General features: G+C 41.1%; 1 protein-coding gene across 2 annotated transcripts; it reads right to left on the reverse strand.

Moving 5' to 3' along the window:
- Positions 1–326: 326 nt before the first annotated feature.
- On the reverse strand, positions 327–17,551 carry LOC125548345. Of its 2 annotated transcripts, XM_048711970.1 has the most exons (6): positions 17,291–17,551; positions 2,880–3,257; positions 2,295–2,771; positions 2,162–2,175; positions 2,015–2,083; positions 327–623 (listed from the first exon to the last, which is right to left on the reverse strand). In XM_048711970.1, the coding sequence occupies exons 1-6, from the start codon at positions 17,483–17,485 to the stop codon at positions 374–376; spliced, it is 1,383 nt and encodes a 460-aa protein (XP_048567927.1). In that variant the 5' UTR covers positions 17,486–17,551; the 3' UTR covers positions 327–373. The 2 variants fall into 2 exon arrangements, with proteins under 2 accessions (XP_048567927.1, XP_048567928.1); XM_048711971.1 differs by lacking the exons at positions 2,015–2,083; positions 2,162–2,175.
- Between the last annotated feature and the right edge of the window lie 1,161 nt (positions 17,552–18,712).

Below are 18,712 nucleotides of genomic sequence, written 5' to 3' on the forward strand. Positions count from 1 at the left end.
GTGCATACAACCCTTCAGGAGACCTGTTAGTCGAGGGGTGAGCAAACACCGTCACTTTATGAATTCACCAACGGTCTAAAGTCCCCAATGGCATACTGTGTAACCGAGACATTTGTGCCACCTTGGGGCATTACTCACCCCTCATATATTGCTTTCACCGAGGGGTGTTTACACGTACAATAGCAATATTTCAGAATATTGGCATTTCAAATACATCTCATACACACAGGCACAAGGTATTGAGTTGCATCCGAATGGCATTAACCATAAGTATCAAATGTCTGAATTCAGAACAAAATAATAACTGAGATAGGTCATATTCTGCGAAGATAAATTGTCCACTATGACAAATTGGTCCATAAGATAAAGTATTTCAAACATCTAACATAACTTGATTTTGGCATGACTTGAAGATCACTAGACTTTTATGGCCAATCATCATTATCATTGCCATACTCATTATATTCCTCATCTTCATAGTCATTATATCCCTCACCACCATAGTATGGCTCATCACCATATAGACCATCCTTGCCATAGTCATCATCTCCCTCGCTGCCATAGTAGTCATCCTCATCATCATCTCCATGACTGGTACTGCCTCCAGTCCTGCTTCCCATTCCCTAAGTAATGATAAAACTAGTTGTCACTATAATTTAGCTAAAATTCAAGTGACCTACAGGGACCAAACATATTTTTTCTAATTGACAGGTAAGATGCTAGCTGCTATTTAATAGTATGACTATCTAACAATATGATTGCCGATTTTCCTTTTGATCCTTCACATGAGATTTTCACAGGAAACATGAATCAGCAGGAGGGCACTGTCCAAGTACAGTGGATATCTATCGGCAACCCAACTATCAGCAGCGTTTACATTTTGCAATCTCATGACACAGCCGAACAAGTAAACTAACAGAACACTATTGGCTAGTTCGAGCATATAACTAATTAAGAATGACATATTCAAAAAGAGGTTAATATAAATTTCCATTCAAATAATTTAATGGCAAAAGCTCACATAAAATTTACACCAACAATGTTGTAGATTATACTGCACATAAATATTTATTACAGGATTTTTGTTCTTATACTTTACATATAGTACCTAGCATAGAGCTAATTGCAATCCTGAAACTAGCAATTTGGAATGATCATGAGCGTGTATGGTTGATCTTTAAGAGATATAGCAAGCGTCAGTTTAGCTCAAGTTTGTAAAGTACATTTGTACAGATGTGCATGTGATCTTGTTTCAAACAACAATCAAAACCATATACTAGCTGCATGTGTCCCAAGGAAGAGTATTCTAATTGAAATGCGTCTGTACAGAGGGTTCAGCAAACATGGTCCAACCATGCTTAGCTAAAAAGGAAGAATATTCCTAAGAAAAATATTCAGGATGGTTAGCTAAAGTCTTTCCTGTGTACCAATTCTTTCCCTGCGACCTGAATATATTCTACATGAATTATAAATAAACTATTGTTCATACTGTCATATGTTTGCCTATTGATGATTTTCGAATTAACATGCTTCAGTTTATCTAGTTTTGCGCATAAGAAATGAGAGCAAATTAAGATATGCATGCAAACAAGGCATATGTACAGAGAAACAAGCAAACAAGGAATATGTACAGAGAAACAACCATGGCAATTGTAGGCTATCAAGGGTGGTCTTCACAACATTTTTTTTCATATATGTGCAGATAAACTTGTTCTATCAACCATCAAGTATTTATATGCATTAGCAATCATTTCTCTTAGGTGATATAATCCTTTAGAGGAATGTGCCCATATAGTTAACCATGCATTTATTTTCAGAAATCTGCAATTAAAACAATAAGGGATCTGTTGTCTCTGCTACTACCATCCATGACCCATAATCCTGCAACTAACTTGCACACACAAATTCTTTCTTGATATCATCTAAATGTGCTAATGTGCAAAGAGAAAACAAAATCGGTGGAACAAGGGAGAGGTCATCCGCAGACTTGCAGGCATGACGACAATGAACTAACCTTTTCAGGTTCGCTTTGATGCACATCACCTCGTTCCCTATGAATTCCGCCTTCCGAATCTGATGTAGACTGCGTATCATACACAGAAGACATATCACTTAATAGTTCCATTGCTGCAAGCCTACCATCGAGATGGGTTAAACTTACCAAGTCAGCCGCAGCTGATTGCATTATGCCATCAAAGTCCACTCCCCCTTTCTCAGCCAATGACTATAAACATCAGCATGTCAGCACAACCCTATCCACTCAGACTCCAATTTATAAGAGAAGGAAAGATTACCTGCACAACAATCTCAATGCCTCGAAGACGCTTGTTCTCCCGCTTCAAATGTTTGTTCTCTCTTTCTAGACGGTCCTCCCTAGCAGACCGCACCGGTTGTGAGGCCATCACCCTTTTAGACTTAAACTTCGCCTTCTCTGCTTTGCTAAATAACTCATTAGCAATTCCCAGCCTGCCATGTGGCATTCTACCTTCTGCTTCATAGACGATTTGTCCATCTAAATCTGGGTGCTCCTCTTCCCAATTTTCTCCATGGGCATGTTTCATTGCCTTATCAAAATCCTCCTTTTCAAATAAAAAAATAATGTAAACTAAAGTTTTGTGCAAATAGTTGTCATGATGATTAAAATGAGCTAAGTCACAAGATTTCGCTAACCCAACGATCGGCAGTTCTTTGACTGCAAATCTTCTCTTCGTCGGTCCCTCGATGCAAATTGTGCGTGTGAAGCCAAGCACCGGAAATTCCAGGGTCTTTCCCTGTTTTGAGTGTCTGCATTTCAAGAGTGTGAAACATCATCCAATGTAAATGAAACTTTCCTATCCTATTAAACATAAGCAAAAAGATGCTTGACGAAGATAGTGTACCAGGAATTGACGTGTGGCAACAGCATTTCTCGCACCGCTGCAATGGAAGACTGTATCCCCATTAGCAAGTCTGTTCCTCTTGTTTCTTAAGGATAACCCTCTAAATTCAGCACCACTCCAATGCTCACATAGTAGACGCCAACCAACATCGGTACCAAAGTCAACTTTCTTTGCAGAAATTAAAGCTTCCTTAGTTGGCCAATGGTTACCATTCTCATCCACTTCTGTTAGTTGTGCAGGCAATTGTCCCTTCTTCATTAATCTTTTGATGGCTGCCGCCTTTTCTTCATGTAGCATCTGCTTCACTTTCCTAGTAAAGTTCTCCTCCAAAACACCATCTGCCTTCTCTTGCTCCAATGGGTCACACTTGAAACGCCACTGCCAAAAACCATCCCAAAATATTTTTGTTAGTTACTTGTGCATTTGTGGAAGTGAGAATACGCACAAAAAAATCAAAGCTTCCAACACTTCATAGATAAACCAAGTAGTTTTTTCATGTTTGTGACCAAAACAAAGAATTGTAACTACCACCCATCCACCAGTTTTAGAATTCTTATTTCTAAATATAATATGGTCACCTCTGTTTCAGAATTCTAAGTACGTACTAGTAACCATAGAACTGATTAAAAATTCTCAAATCATTTATAGAAACAATGCATATATATAGTCTGTGTGTGTGCGCGCGCGCATGCATATACTTACCCAAAATTCTTCCACAATTTTGGAAGCTGCTGATCTTACTTCTGGGCCAGGAGACCACTTGTAGTCCTCCCAACACAATACTGGTTTCTGGTCATTTTTTGGACCAATTGGCGGTGGATACATCTGCCGCACTAAGGCACCTTGCACCGTTGATGGATCACGAGCGGTGTATGTGATGAGGACATCAATACCATTGTTACACCCACAGCCCCTGCTGTTACATATACTGGACCAATTACTAGAGCTCGCGCACGCCAATTAAATTACCAGGTACTTTCGTTTCTTGGTCATGATTCTAATGTTCATGAGATTATGATGCTGCCTAAACTGGATACATTTGTTTTGCTTTCAAATGAAGGGCCTAGCTTGGAGAAGGATGAACATTGGAGCAAGAACACGCATGGAGTTGATGGCATGCGCAAGGGGATCAAGAACGGAGTTACAAGTGATGATTTCAGGACTTTGAAGCCGCCATAAGGAGTGCATGAAGCCATGGACGAAATATACAAGATGCCACTTCATAATATTCGTCCATAGGCTATTCTAGGTGCTGCGTCACCTTATTAATGGGCCAGGCCCATGTAATTTCGAAATACTTAAGTATAGGCTATTTTTAGAGTCCGTATGTGTGGGGAAACAAGAGTTAGGGTTGGTTTCGGACCCCACCCTCAAGGGCCACGAAATTCCCCTCTCTTCCTCCATATATACAGCCCTTAGGGCGTCGTTTAGACTTTGGGTTTTGTTTAGATTAAAAGTTCGCCATAGCTGCAACTTCGCGTACTTCGTTTGTGTCCAACGACCAGACCAAGACGTCACAGAACCCCACCTTGATCAATAAAGCTTTCATCTTATATTCGCAATATCCAGATTGCAATCTCAGATTCTTGCTTGTTCTTCGTTTGCTCGCAGGAAACAGGCCCTCGTGGTCAGGTTGATCGTGCTCCGGCGTGGTCAATAACCCCTCGGAAGTTGGTTTAGCGATTGCTAAGGCGCGACGTCTCGCACGTTCGTAGTCGGATCGTCAAGGTCGACTCCCACAGAAAACGATAGCCACCATCTCATCGAAACATCGGGACACCTTTGCCTCTATCAAGTGGTATCAGATTTCCAGGTTGCTCGGTGAGATTTTACAGTTTTTCGTAGATTAGATCGAGTCTGTTCTTCATACCTACAGTCCATGAAAAAGCCACACAAAAAAAAATTAGGGTTAGTTCATCATATCCGAACCAATCTGAGCCTTTGCATAATCTTTTTAGGGTTTTTGCTTTGTTGAATTTGCGGTTGCATCGTCGTGTCAAGTTGCTGGTCTTAGAGTCTAGTCTTTTAGAGTTTCGAGTTCTGGTCACAAGTTGTCACGCCGCCGCTGCACCATTATCATCGCCCATCTACCACTTTTGCTTATCCGCCACCGCTCTGAATCCATATCCATATACCACCACCAATCCGTATCCATATACCACCATCAATCTCTATCCATATACCACCACCGCTACCATATACCACCACCGCTGCCATATACCACCACCATATATCCACCACCAATCCGAGTTCTTCTCATATTAGGTTTGTTCTTGAGATCAATCTCAATTCCGATTCGTGTTTCCTTGCCTGCGTAGGTCTCGGAAAAAAAAAAGAGTCTGGAGACCCCCGGGCAGTTTTTAGGCCAAAATTTTCACGGGCAAAAATATTTTTTCCCTATCCTACTTTTAGGCTTTTCTAAGTCTTTTGAGCCACGTGCCATCATAGTGATTTTTTGTCGCACTTTTTCGTCGTCGCTGCCCTGATTTCCAAAAAAAAAAAGAAAGAAATTTCGTGCCCATCCTATCAGTTTGACGAGGGAAGAGTTTTGAGACACTCGCCATTATAGTAATTTTTCGCAAAAAAAAAAAGAGCGCAAAAAAAAAAAAGAGGAGCGCAAAAAAAAAGCGAAAAAAAAAAAGTTCCAGAGTGTGCTTTTCCCTTATTTACGTGCAGCGCCGTGATTTTGTTAGTGTTCTAGGCTCGCGTCTCTAGCACGGTCTAGCCTAGGACCAGCACAGTACCGTCGTTGAGCGTTTATTCAACTTTGCATCTCTGAATTGATTATTGCTGACCCTTTTTGCTACCATACTATAAGCCTTCCTAGCTCCACATACATCTACGTCGTGCGTTTGACTCTCCCTGGCAATCGCTCTATCCAAGCTTTTGAGAGTTTTTGACTACAACAGTTGCCGATCACCGCCTGCTGCTGGGTAAGAACTGGTAAGAATTTGAGATTTGCTTGACGGATTTGTGACACCCGCCACCACCACCTCTTGTTAGTATTCTGTAGGATCATATTCTTGTGTGTTTTTCTATTGTTGCTAACCATGGCAGGATCACAAGCCGACGAGACTGACTGGGAGAACATGACGAATCAGGAGTTGCATGATAAATTTCAGCAAATGATGAATGGACAGGTGCAGGATGTGCTAAACAGATTTGAAGAGGCCATGGAGAAGACGTTCGAAACAAAGCTCGATAACAGGTTTAATGAATTGCTCGCGCGTCTTCCACCACCACCACCGGCTGCACCTAACGCACCTCTACAACAACAACAACGACGACTACCTCCACATCGTGAAACAGCCCTCCGCCGAGCGAGCCGTCTCCCTCTTGCACCTGGCCAAACTGTTGGTGCTGCTGTTGCTACTTCTGTGGCTCCTGCTGCTGATGCGGGGGAGGATGATTATGTGGGAGATTATGAGGATGAGGTTGATCAAACTCAGAACTACGTGCCACCACCAGCACCGCAACCATCAGGTCGTCCACATGCAAATAATGGCAATGGTAGGGCTCACCCTCAGGTACGAGATCATGACCATCTCCCTAAACTAAAATTGAATATTCCACCATTTGAGGGTAGATATGTTCCTGATATATATCTTACTTGGGAGTTAGAAACTGAACAACGTTTTACATGTTTACAATATCCCGAGGAGAGACGTGTTCCTGCTGCTGTTTGTGCATTCACTAGTTTTGCATGTGTTTGGTGGTCTGAGCATTGTAGATTATATCCCATTCCTGCTACTTGGGCTGCTTTGAAAACTGCTATGCGTACTCGTTGGGTTCCACCATATTATCAACGTGAATTACTTCAAAAATTGCAGCGCTTAAGACAGGGAAAAAATTCTGTAGAAGAATATTATCAGGAATTACAAACTGGCATGATTAGATGTGGTATTGTTGAGGAGAATGAAGCTATGCTTGCACGTTTTATGGGTGGTTTAAATAGAGAGATTCAGACGATTCTAGAGTATAAGGAGTATACTAATATCACTCGTTTATTCCATCTTGCTTGTAAAGCTGAACGTGAAGTGCAGGATCGACAGGCATTGGCGCGGACTAACTTTTCTGCAGGTCGACCTTCTTCATGGACACCACGTGCATCATCTACTTCCACACGTTCTGCTACACCGGCGCCTCCGTCGGCTGCCACCTCCAACCGTGATACAATAAAGCAGGCACAATCACCACTATCTGCCAAGAGCACACCTTCTGGGCCTGCAAAGAGCTCTTCTTCATCCATGGCATCAACAGGGCAGACACATGATATTATTTGTCGACGTTGCAAGGGTGGAGGTCATTATGCGAGAGAATGCCCATCTAAGCGTGTGATGATTGTTACTGAGGATGGTGGGTATGAGTCCGCTAGTGACTATGATGAGGGAGACTTTGGCTCTTATTACACGTGACGAACACGGTGGAGACGATTCTGATCATGAGACGCAATACATGGCTCCTGAAGATGCTGACAGGTATGAATGTTTAGTTGCTCAACGTGTTTTGAGTGTGCAGGTTACACAAGCTGAGCAAAATCAGAGGCATAATTTGTTCCATACAAAGGGAGTTGTGAAGGAACGTTCTGTTCGCGTGATCATAGATGGAGGGAGTTGCAACAACTTGGCTAGCATCGAGATGGTGGAGAAGCTATCTCTCACCACCAGACCACATCCACATCCTTACTACATCCAATGGTTCAACAACAGCGGCAAGGTTAAGGTAACACGTACTGTTCGTGTGCATTTTAGTATCTCTACATATGCTGATTATGTTGATTGTGATGTGGTACCGATGCAAGCATGTTCCTTATTACTTGGTAGACCATGGCAATTTGATAAAAATTCTATTCACCATGGTAGAAACAATCAGTATACTCTTGTTCATAAGGATAAAAATATTACTTTGCTTCCTATGACTCCTGATTCCATTTTGAAAGATGATATTAATAGAGCTAATAAAGCAAAACAGGAGAAAACTAAGAGTGAAAATCAGATTGTGGCAAAAGAATTTGAGCAACAAATGCAGCCTAATAATAATAAACAATCTAGTGTTGTTTCTGAAATTAAATTGAAAAGTGCATGTTTACTTGCCACCAAATCTGATATTGATGATCTAGATTTTAGCAAATCTGTTTGCTATGCTTTTGTGTGCAAAGAGGCATTATTTTCATTCGAGGACGTGCCTTCCTCTTTGCCTCCTGCTGTCACTAACATTTTGCAGGAGTTCGCCGACGTCTTTCCACAAGACGTGCCACCGGGATTACCACCTATTCGCGGGATTGAGCATCAAATTGACTTAATTCCCGGTGCATCATTACCCAACCGGGCACCATACCGTACCAATCCAGAGGAGACGAAGGAGATTATGCGTCAAGTACAAGAACTGCTCGACAAAGGTTATATACGCGAATCCCTTAGTCCTTGTGCTGTTCCTATCATTTTAGTGCCGAAAAAGGATGGTACGTCGCGTATGTGCGTTGATTGTAGAGGCATTAATAATATTACTATTCGTTATCGTCATCCTATTCCTAGGCTAGATGATATGCTTGATGAATTGAGTGGCTCTACAATATTCTCCAAAGTTGATTTGCGTAGTGGATACCATCAAATTCGTATGAAATTGGGAGATGAATGGAAAACAGCATTTAAAACTAAGTTTGGATTATATGAGTGGTTAGTCATGCCTTTTGGGTTAACTAATGCACCTAGTACTTTCATGAGGTTAATGAACGAAGTTTTACGTGCTTTCATTGGACGATTTGTGGTAGTTTACTTTGATGACATATTGATTTATAGCAAATCTTTGGAGGAACATTTGGAACATTTACGTGCTGTTTTTATTGCTCTACGTGATGCACGTTTGTTTGGTAACCTTGGAAAGTGCACCTTTTGCACCGACCGAGTATCTTTTCTTGGCTATGTTGTTACTCCACAGGGAATTGAAGTTGATAAAGCCAAGATTGAAGCTATTGAGAGTTGGCCGCAGCCCAAAACGGTCACACAAGTGAGGAGTTTCCTTGGCCTCGCTGGTTTCTATAGGCGTTTTGTGAGAGATTTCAGCACCATTGCTGCACCTCTCAACGAGCTTACAAAGAAGGATGTACCTTTTGTTTGGGGTACCGCACAGGAAGAAGCCTTCACGGTATTGAAAGATAAGTTGACACATGCTCCTTTACTCCAACTTCCTAATTTCAATAAGACTTTTGAGCTTGAATGTGATGCTAGTGGAATTGGATTAGGAGGTGTGTTATTACAAGATGGAAAACCTGTTGCATACTTTTCTGAAAAATTGAGTGGGCCTAGTCTGAACTATTCTACTTATGATAAAGAATTATATGCTCTTGTTCGGACCTTAGAAACATGGCAACATTATTTATGGCCCAAGGAATTTGTTATACATTCTGATCATGAATCTTTGAAACACATTAAAAGTCAAGCAAAACTGAACCGTCGACATGCTAAATGGGTTGAATTCATTGAGACTTTCCCTTATGTCATTAAACACAAGAAGGGTAAAGAAAATGTTATTGCTGATGCCTTGTCTCGTCGTTATACTATGCTTTCACAACTTGACTTTAAAATATTTGGTTTGGAGACCATCAAAGATCAATATGTTCATGATGCTGAATTTAAAGATGTATTGCAGAATTGTAAGGAAGGGAGAACTTGGAACAAGTTCGTTCTTAACGATGGATTTGTGTTTCGTGCTAACAAGCTATGCATTCCAGCTAGCTCCGTTTGTCTTTTGTTGTTGCAGGAGGCGCATGGAGGAGGATTAATGGGACACTTTGGCGTCAAGAAGACGGAGGATATACTTGCTACACATTTCTTTTGGCCAAAGATGAGACGGGATGTTGAGCGTTTTGTTGCTCGCTGCACTACATGTCAAAGAGCTATAAGTCACGACTCAATCCTCATGGTTTATTATTATGCCTTTGCCTGTAACCTAGTGTCCTTGGAGGATATATCTATGGACTTTGTTTTAGGTTTACCTTAGAACAAAGAAGGGGAGGGATAGCATATTTGTTGTCGTGGATAGGTTCTCGAAAATGGCACACTTTTATACCATGTCATAAAAGCGATGATGCTTGTTAATGTTGCTGATTTGTTCTTTCGTGAAATATTCGCTTACATGGTGTGCCAAATACTATTGTTTTCAAGATCGTGATACTAAATTTCTTAGCCACTTTTGGAGATGTTTATGGGCTAAGTTTGGGGACTAAGCTGCTTTTTAGTACTACTTGTCACCCCCAAGCTGATGGAACAAACTGAAGTAGTCAATAGAACATGTCTTACTATGCTTTAGGGCTGTTTTGAAGAAATAACAAGAAAATTGTGGGAAGAAATGCTTGCCTCATATTGAATTTGCTTATATCGTTTCATTGCATTCTACTACTAAGATGTGCCTTTTGAAATTGTGTATGGTTTCCTAACCTCGTGCACCTATTGATTTGTTGCCCTCTTCCATCTTCGGAGAAGGTTAATTTTGATGCTAAAGACGTTCTGAATTGATTTTTAAATGCATGAGTTAACTAGGAAAACATTGAGGCTATGAATGCTAAATATTAAACTTGCATGATAAGGGTAGAAAACATGTTTGTGTTTGCACCTGGAGATTCTTGTTTGGTTACATTTGCGTAAAGATAGATTTTCCTAATCTGCGCAAATCAAAAGCTAATGCACGTGCTGATGGTCCTTTTAAGGTTTTAGAGAAAATAAATGATAATGCATATAAAACTTGAGCTACCTGCAGATTGGGTTAGTCCCACTTTTAATATTGCAGATTTGAAGCCTTATTTGGGTGAGGAAGATGAGCTTTTCCGTCGAGACGACTTCATTTCAGAAGGGGAGGATGATGAGGACATCAATACCATTGTTACACCCACAGGCCCTGCTGTTACATATACTGGACCAATTACTAGAGCTCGCGCACGCAATTAAATTACCAGGTACTTTCGTTTCTTGGTCATGATTCTTAATGTTCATGAGATTATGATGTTGCCTAAACTGGATACATTGTTTTGCTTTCAAATGAACGGCCTAGCTTGGAGAAGGATGAACATTGGAGCAAGAACACGCATGGAGTTGATGGCATGCGCAAGGGGATCAAGAACGAGTTACAAGTGATGATTTCAGGACTTTGAAGCCGCCATAAGGAGTGCATGAAGCCATGGACGAAATATACAAGATGCCACTTCATAATATTCGTCCATAGGCTATTCTAGGTGCTGCGTCACCTTATTAATGGGCCAGGCCCATGTAATTTCGAAATACTTAAGTATAGGCTATTTTTAGAGTCCGTATGTGTGGGGAAACAAGAGTTAGGGTTGGTTTCGGACCCCACCCTCAAGGGCCACGAAATTCCCCTCTCTTCCTCCATATATACAGCCCTTAGGGCGTCGTTTAGACTTTGGGTTTTGTTTAGATTAAAAGTTCGCCATAGCTGCAACTTCGCGTACTTCGTTTGTGTCCAACGACCAGACCAAGACGTCACAGAACCCCACCTTGATCAATAAAGCTTTCATCTTATATTCGCAATATCCAGATTGCAATCTCAGATTCTTGCTTGTTCTTCGTTTGCTCGCAGGAAACAGGCCCTCGTGGTCAGGTTGATCGTGCTCCGGCGTGGTCAATAACCCCTCGGAAGTTGGTTTAGCGATTGCTAAGGCGCGACGTCTCGCACGTTCGTAGTCGGATCGTCAAGGTCGACTCCCACAGAAAACGATAGCCACCATCTCATCGAAACATCGGGACACCTTTGCCTCTATCAGTATGGGTGCCTTTCCCATAACCTGTTATTATTTGATCAAAGATTGTTAGCACATGAATATTGCTCCAAAAAGTAAAGCAGTTGGAATATTTAATACTTACACGCCTTTGGGAACTATAAGCGGTCGGTCAATTTCCTCTAGTCTGAGACCGGCTGAAGTCCTAGTTCTTGGTGTTCTAGCTTTTTTAGCCTGTGCAGTTGACTGAGTTGATCCATTCTTTCCTATGGAGACACTAGAAGAAGACCTGTCCAGCCTAGGCACTGAGAAACGCCTATGATTCAAGGGGCCCATCCTATTTACATAGTGGCAAATGCATGCTTATTAGTTACATAAAAATAACGAGTAAATGATAACAAAAGGCATGCAAGTAGAAGAAAAAAAGGACATGAAACGTTATGTAACAGCTAAACTGGAAATACTATCAACCATGGTATATTTGTTCAATAGTAGTGTCACTAAATCACTATACAATATGTATTACTACCAATAGTAAACATACTATATTATTCACTAGTTGTGTCACTATATAATATTTATTGGTACCAAGAAACAAAATGACAAGTGCAAAAGCTATAAATGTTTAGTAATCATCATCGTCATATTCCGAGTCATGCTCTATTGCATCATCCTCATCTTCGGTCTCATATGTCTCTTCTTCTCCTTCCTCTTGTGGTAAATCTTCTTCCTCATCGGTACTCTCTTCCAAATCATCTTCTGAAGATTCTTCTTCCTCATCATTAAAGTCTTGATTTTCTATTCTTTCAATTTCAGAGGGATCAAGCATCACATCATCTGACTCCTTTCTTGGCTCAGCAGACTCATCAACAAATTTGCCAACATCTACAGAAAAACTACCCAGCTGACTAACTTCTTGGAAATATTCATCTGTAGTAGATGGGTCATTTGTGCAGTCATCAAGGTTACTCAAGCTGCTGCTTGGCTGAATCGTGTACACAACCCTCCAATCACGAAGATCTCTGCTTGAGGATGCATACTTCAAGTAATAAGCTTGTGTAGCTTGGTGAGCCATGGCAAATGGTTCAAAATTACGAAGCCTTGAAGACCACTGGATCTCCACCAAACCTAATTTTGCATTTGGCTTCACACCTTTGGTAGGATCAAACCAACGACATTTGAAGAGTACCATCTCAATTTTTCTACCAGCTGTGAAGGATAATTTGATTATTTCCTCAATGACACCATAGTACTCAAGATGTTGAGTCTCTGAGATGAAGGAAGACAAACAAACTCTTGTGTTCACTGTTTTCAACCTTCTACGTTTTTTCTCAGATGCCTCTGATCTAAAGCGAAAGCCATTCACGTCATAGGAGCTATAGGAATAGGCTCTAGAGCTGCATCCATTAGCTAAATTCCACAAGTCCTCATCAGAATTATGATCTCGTTTGCACTACAATGAAGTGGAAAAATACTTGGATTATTAAACATAGTAGTAGTTGAATGGAGAGCATATATAAGGCTAATTAAAATTTTCTTACAGCAATCTCGAACCATTCCACAAATTCTGATGCCATCATTTGATCAAGGCCCTCCAATGTCAAATTGGGATGCATCGCATATTTTTCATCCTCAAATTCTCTGCAAATACACGTATGACTATAAACATCTGAACATCTTGCACACTACAATACTAAAATTGCAAATTATTCATCACTTACTCTCGAAATCTGTCAACAGCAGAGCAGTTGATCAAAATGTACAACCTTGCTGCATTCAACTCTTCACGCGATAGTTCTCAGGCAATTGCCCTTCCATGTAGGTTTCCTTCATGCTGAAATACATCTAAGGTACACCCATCATTCTGCACGCGTGTTCCTCCGTTATTATATCGAGGATTCGTCTTCCATATAGTGCGAATGTGATCACTGAAGTACAGAGAAACACAATTAGTGATCTCCTGTACAATACAAGCTTCAACAATTGAACCCTCCACTCTTGCCTTGTTTCGCACTTTTAAACGAAGATAGTGCATTGCCCTATAACAAATTATTATAAGTTTCAGTGATACAAGACATAAATAGATGAAAACACGATGTACAGATTAAAGGTATATAGTCTAGCATACCTCTCAAAAACATACATCCAACGATATGCCACAGGCCCGCCAACCCTTGCCTCATATGGGAGATGCACTATCAGGTGTTGCATTACATTGAAGAAGCCTGGTGGGAACATTTTCTCAAGCTTGCATAATAGAACAGGAACCTCCTCAAGTTCACGCATCCGTTTAGGAGCAATTTCTTTGGCACACAATTGCCGATAAAAAAACTTAGCTCTGCTATGACCTTCCATTCAGGTTCTGGGATGAAGCCTCGTAGGGCAACTGGCAGGAGGCGCTCCATGATGATGTGGTAGTCATGGCTTTTCAGCCCAATAAATTTTTTTGTTGCAAGTTAACAGTTTTACTCAAATTAGCAGCAACCCCATCAGAAAACTTCACTTCTTTAAACCACTTAAGGATGGTCATTTTATCGTCCTTGCTGACACAATATTTCGCTCTAGGTTTCTTCCACACACCCTTTGAATTCTTTTTCAGGTGTAGCTTTGGTCGATCACAATATAAAGCAACATCAAGGCGTGCTTTGTTGTTATCCTTAGTTTTCTTAGGAATATCAAGGCATGTGTTCAGAATAGCCTCAGAAACATTTTTCTCATTGTGCATTACATCAATGTTATGGCGAAGCATCAATTTCTGAAAATACTCTAGTTGCCACAAACCACTTATAGCGATCCAATTGTGCTCCTTCCCGAACCCCTCAAATTTACTCTTGCCAGTTTTATCATGAACAAGACTTTTGAGTTGTTCATACACCTCTTCTCCGGACAAGGGCTTTGGTGGAGGATTTAGAACTGTTTTTTTCTTGCGAAAACATTTCACACTCCTACGACATGCATGGTTAATGGGAAGGAATCTCCTGTGGCAGTCAAACCAGCACGGCTTTCTGCCATTCTTCAATGAGAATGCCTTTATGTCAGATCCACATATAGGGCAAGCAAGCTTTCCATGGGTGCTCCAGCATGCTACTAATCCATAAGCTGGAATGTCATGAATAGTCCAAAGCAAAGCTGCCTTTAAGGTGAAATTTTGCTTTCGATAACTATCATAAGTTTCTACACCATTTCTCCACAAATCATCAAGTTCGTCAACTAGAGGCTGCATAAAAATGTTTAGGTTCTTTCCTGGATGATCTAGACCGGGAATAACTAGTGCAAGGATCAGGTTACTCTGCTTCATGCACATTTCTGGTGGAAGATTATAAGGTACAACAAATACTGGCCAACACGAGTAGGAGGCTGCTTTAATACCAAAAGGTGTGAAGCCGTCAGTCGCTAGACATAGCCTTATATTCCTTCCGTCCTCAGCAAATTTTTTAAATTCCTTATTAAATTCCTTCCAAGCTTCACCATGAGAAGGGTGAACCATTACTTCATCACTGTCACGAGGCCTTGCGTGATAGTCCATGTGCTTGGCAGTGCTTTGTGACATGTACAACCGTTGTAGCCTAGGAGTAATTGGGAGATAGCACAGAACTTTTCTTGGTATCTTCGTAGATTTATTTCCTGCGGTTGTTTCCTCATATCTTGGTTCTTTGCAGATAGTGCATTTTTCTTTATTTTCATTCTCTTTATAGTAAATCATACAATTATTGGGGCATGCATGAATTTTGACGTAAGGCATTGCTAGACTATGCACAAGCTTCTTGGACCTATGGAAGTTTGCTGGGAGATCTTTTGCAGCATCATCCCCAACAATGTCATGTATAAGAGTCATCATCTCATCGTAACAAGCTTCTGACAGGTTGTGTTGTGTCTTAATAGTCATTAGCCTTCCTACAATGGATAGACGTGATTGTGTGGTCTTCTCATGCAATGGTTTATCGGCTTCCATCAACATTTCATAGAATTTTTTGGCAGCTTTTGTTGGCTCATCACCTTTAGAAACTCCTTCGGCAACAATTGCATCAACTAGCATGTCATTCATTCTATCTCCACCCCCCACGTTATCATGCTCTACATTTTCAGGTACATCAGACTCCCCATGGCTAGTCCATCTCTCATATCCTAACATGAATCCATTGCTACACAAGTGTCTAGTCATGACATCTCTTGTGCACTTATGACGGCAAAAGCAGTTGCTGCAAGGACAATGGGATTCCCCATCTACGGCAGCATCGGGCAATGAGAATGCATGATCTAGAAAATTATCTACTCCATGTTGCCAAGCATCACTGATCAACTTCCCTCGTCTCTCTTTGTACATCCAACTACGATCGACATCTACATTGCTACAAAAAATTATATAGTAACAATGAGAACATCAATCAAACAATTATATATTTGGCCTACATTGGCCATAACTAACAAGATGGTCATTAGGAGCTCTATCCAAATAAGCTAACTAATGTGCAAGTTTATTAGTACCTATTTCAACTTTCTGAACCAGAAACTGAGGGAACTGTTCAGGTTATTAATGGCCATCAGAAGCACATACTAGTTGGAGACGAGTTACTTTTTCATGCAGCGTACTATCTAATTGTGATGTGAATCAGAAAGAAAGTGGAGTCATATGATAGATTCATAGTTTAATTAACTGAAAAATAAATTATGTACTGCAGCACCAGGCGAGTTGTACCAAAAACGGGTGAAACCACCTTAAAGTTGCTACTATAGTAAACACATAAAACATAACCTTTTGTGAGAATACAAGATAAATCCTAGATTTAAGGTTCTACAAATATTCTCTCTGTTTCTTACAAAATCAGTTAATGGTTAACATAGTATAGAAAGAAAAGAAAGAAAACAAGATCAACTCGTACAACAAGAAAACTTGCCAACCTAAAATTATGAACCGCCAACAAACCAATACTGCTGCATCATGCAAAAAGAAAATTGCAATGTAGAAATAATGGACAATCAGCACTATCACGCAAGTCAGGAAGGAAGAAAAGTACTTAAGGGGGTGTGACAGAGACCAGGAGAGAGGGGAATGAGGAGGGAGAAGAGAATGATACCGTGGCGCCCCACTGTGATCACCGCGTGCCGATTGATCGGCCATCACAGAGGAAGCAGAGGAACCCCTGACCACCCGTCGGAGTGGAAGCAGAGGGACGTCGGGCACCCCTCGAGCTAGATTGGTTTGGATAACGAGGATGTGTTTGTTTTCAAAGAGGACCAGGAGACTATGGCGGTTAGTTCGACCTGATTTGGTGCGTGGTGTGCCGGCGTGGGAGAATTTTTTGCTGACCGCGCCAAGAAATCAGCGCCAGATCGCCAAATAATTCGGTAACAGGAGTCCACGGCTGCGAGGTGGGCACCAACCACTACGAGAGAAACATGAAAAAAATAGATAACCACAAGACCTCCTCAACGGATTAAACAGACTCAATTATATTATCCCACGAAAACCACGGTACATATCAGGGTTCGAGTAGCAGTAAAACATGAGCATATCTCATTATCTCTACATCACATAATCATGTCAATGTTGCAACAAATTGTCTCTGGTGTACGTGCTGATTAACTAATTAACCAAACAACTCAGTCTCCACACTCAATTGTGTCAAAAATTCCTCAATTTCAGTTTAAAAAAATCCCAAATTTCCTACTGTACTGTACTGACCTGAAGAGATTGGGCGTGGTTAGCTCGTGGCCTGCCCAGACGGTGTCGAGGAAGTCGCCGTGCTTGCAGGAGGCAGGGTCGGACTGGACGCGGCGGCGAGGTAGTGGAGGTAGCTCCGGGGCCGCCAGCCCTCGTTCGTCTTCTCCGCCCGTGCGGGCTCTCCCCACCCAACCCCCGCTTCCCCATCCAGCTCATGGCGACACGGGAACCTGCTGTTGCTGCCTGCAGCTTGACTTTGGGGTCAAATCTGAGACGAGAGTGGAGGACAGTGGCAAGTCAGGTGACACATCTAGGCGGCGACCGGCGTTGAGAGAGAGGTGAATGTGAGCCGCAGGACTGAGGGGATATAAGCGGCGGGGGCTGGTCAACGGCGCTTTGAGAAGGTCTAGTATAGATAACATCTGAGGAGGTATATGTCACAACTTGTCTGATGTCCACCTGGTATAGCACGCTAGGCTAGCTTGTTTGGTCTTGGGTTCGAACCATGCGGTGCACTTAATTTTTGCACACGCGTTATTAATTAATTATTAGTACGTATGAAATCATATAGGAGTACAATAACTTTTAACTTTCATTTTTTGGGCCATTTGTTTTTTAAATCCTATTTTTATTCTTAGATTTCTCACAGTTCGTTTGGCACATACACGATCCCTTTTTTTTGACATGGCACATACAGGATTCTTGGTATGATCATAATACGTTTTTTTTGCAAAAAATGGCCATAATACCTTGGATGATCCATTGGTGTGTTGTATTTGGTTCCACCGCACATCGTTTTTTTTCTTTTGCATGGTAATACATGTCTCATTCATATCATAAAGATTAAAGTACAAGCCAGGTAAGGATCGACATGGCCATTTTCATTTTTTGGGCCATTTGTTTTTTAAATCCTATTTTTATTCTTAGATTTCTCACAGTTCGTTTGGCACATACACGATCCCTTTTTTTTGACATGGCACATACAGGATTCTTGGTATGATCATAATACGTTTTTTTTGCAAAAAATGGCCATAATACCTTGGATGATCCATTGGTGTGTTGTATTTGGTTCCACCGCACATCGTTTTTTTTCTTTTGCATGGTAATACATGTCTCATTCATATCATAAAGATTAAAGTACAAGCCAGGTAAGGATCGACATGGCCATTTTCATTTTTTGGGCCATTTGTTTTTTAAATCCTATTTTTATTCTTAGATTTCTCACAGTTCGTTTGGCACATACACGATCCCTTTTTTTTGACATGGCACATACAGGATTCTTGGTATGATCATAATACGTTTTTTTTGCAAAAAATGGCCATAATACCTTGGATGATCCATTGGTGTGTTGTATTTGGTTCCACCGCACATCGTTTTTTTTCTTTTGCATGGTAATACATGTCTCATTCATATCATAAAGATTAAAGTACAAGCCAGGTAAGG

This window comes from Triticum urartu, chromosome 3 (genome assembly GCF_003073215.2).
Source record: "Triticum urartu cultivar G1812 chromosome 3, Tu2.1, whole genome shotgun sequence".
Taxonomy (NCBI): domain Eukaryota; kingdom Viridiplantae; phylum Streptophyta; class Magnoliopsida; order Poales; family Poaceae; genus Triticum; species Triticum urartu.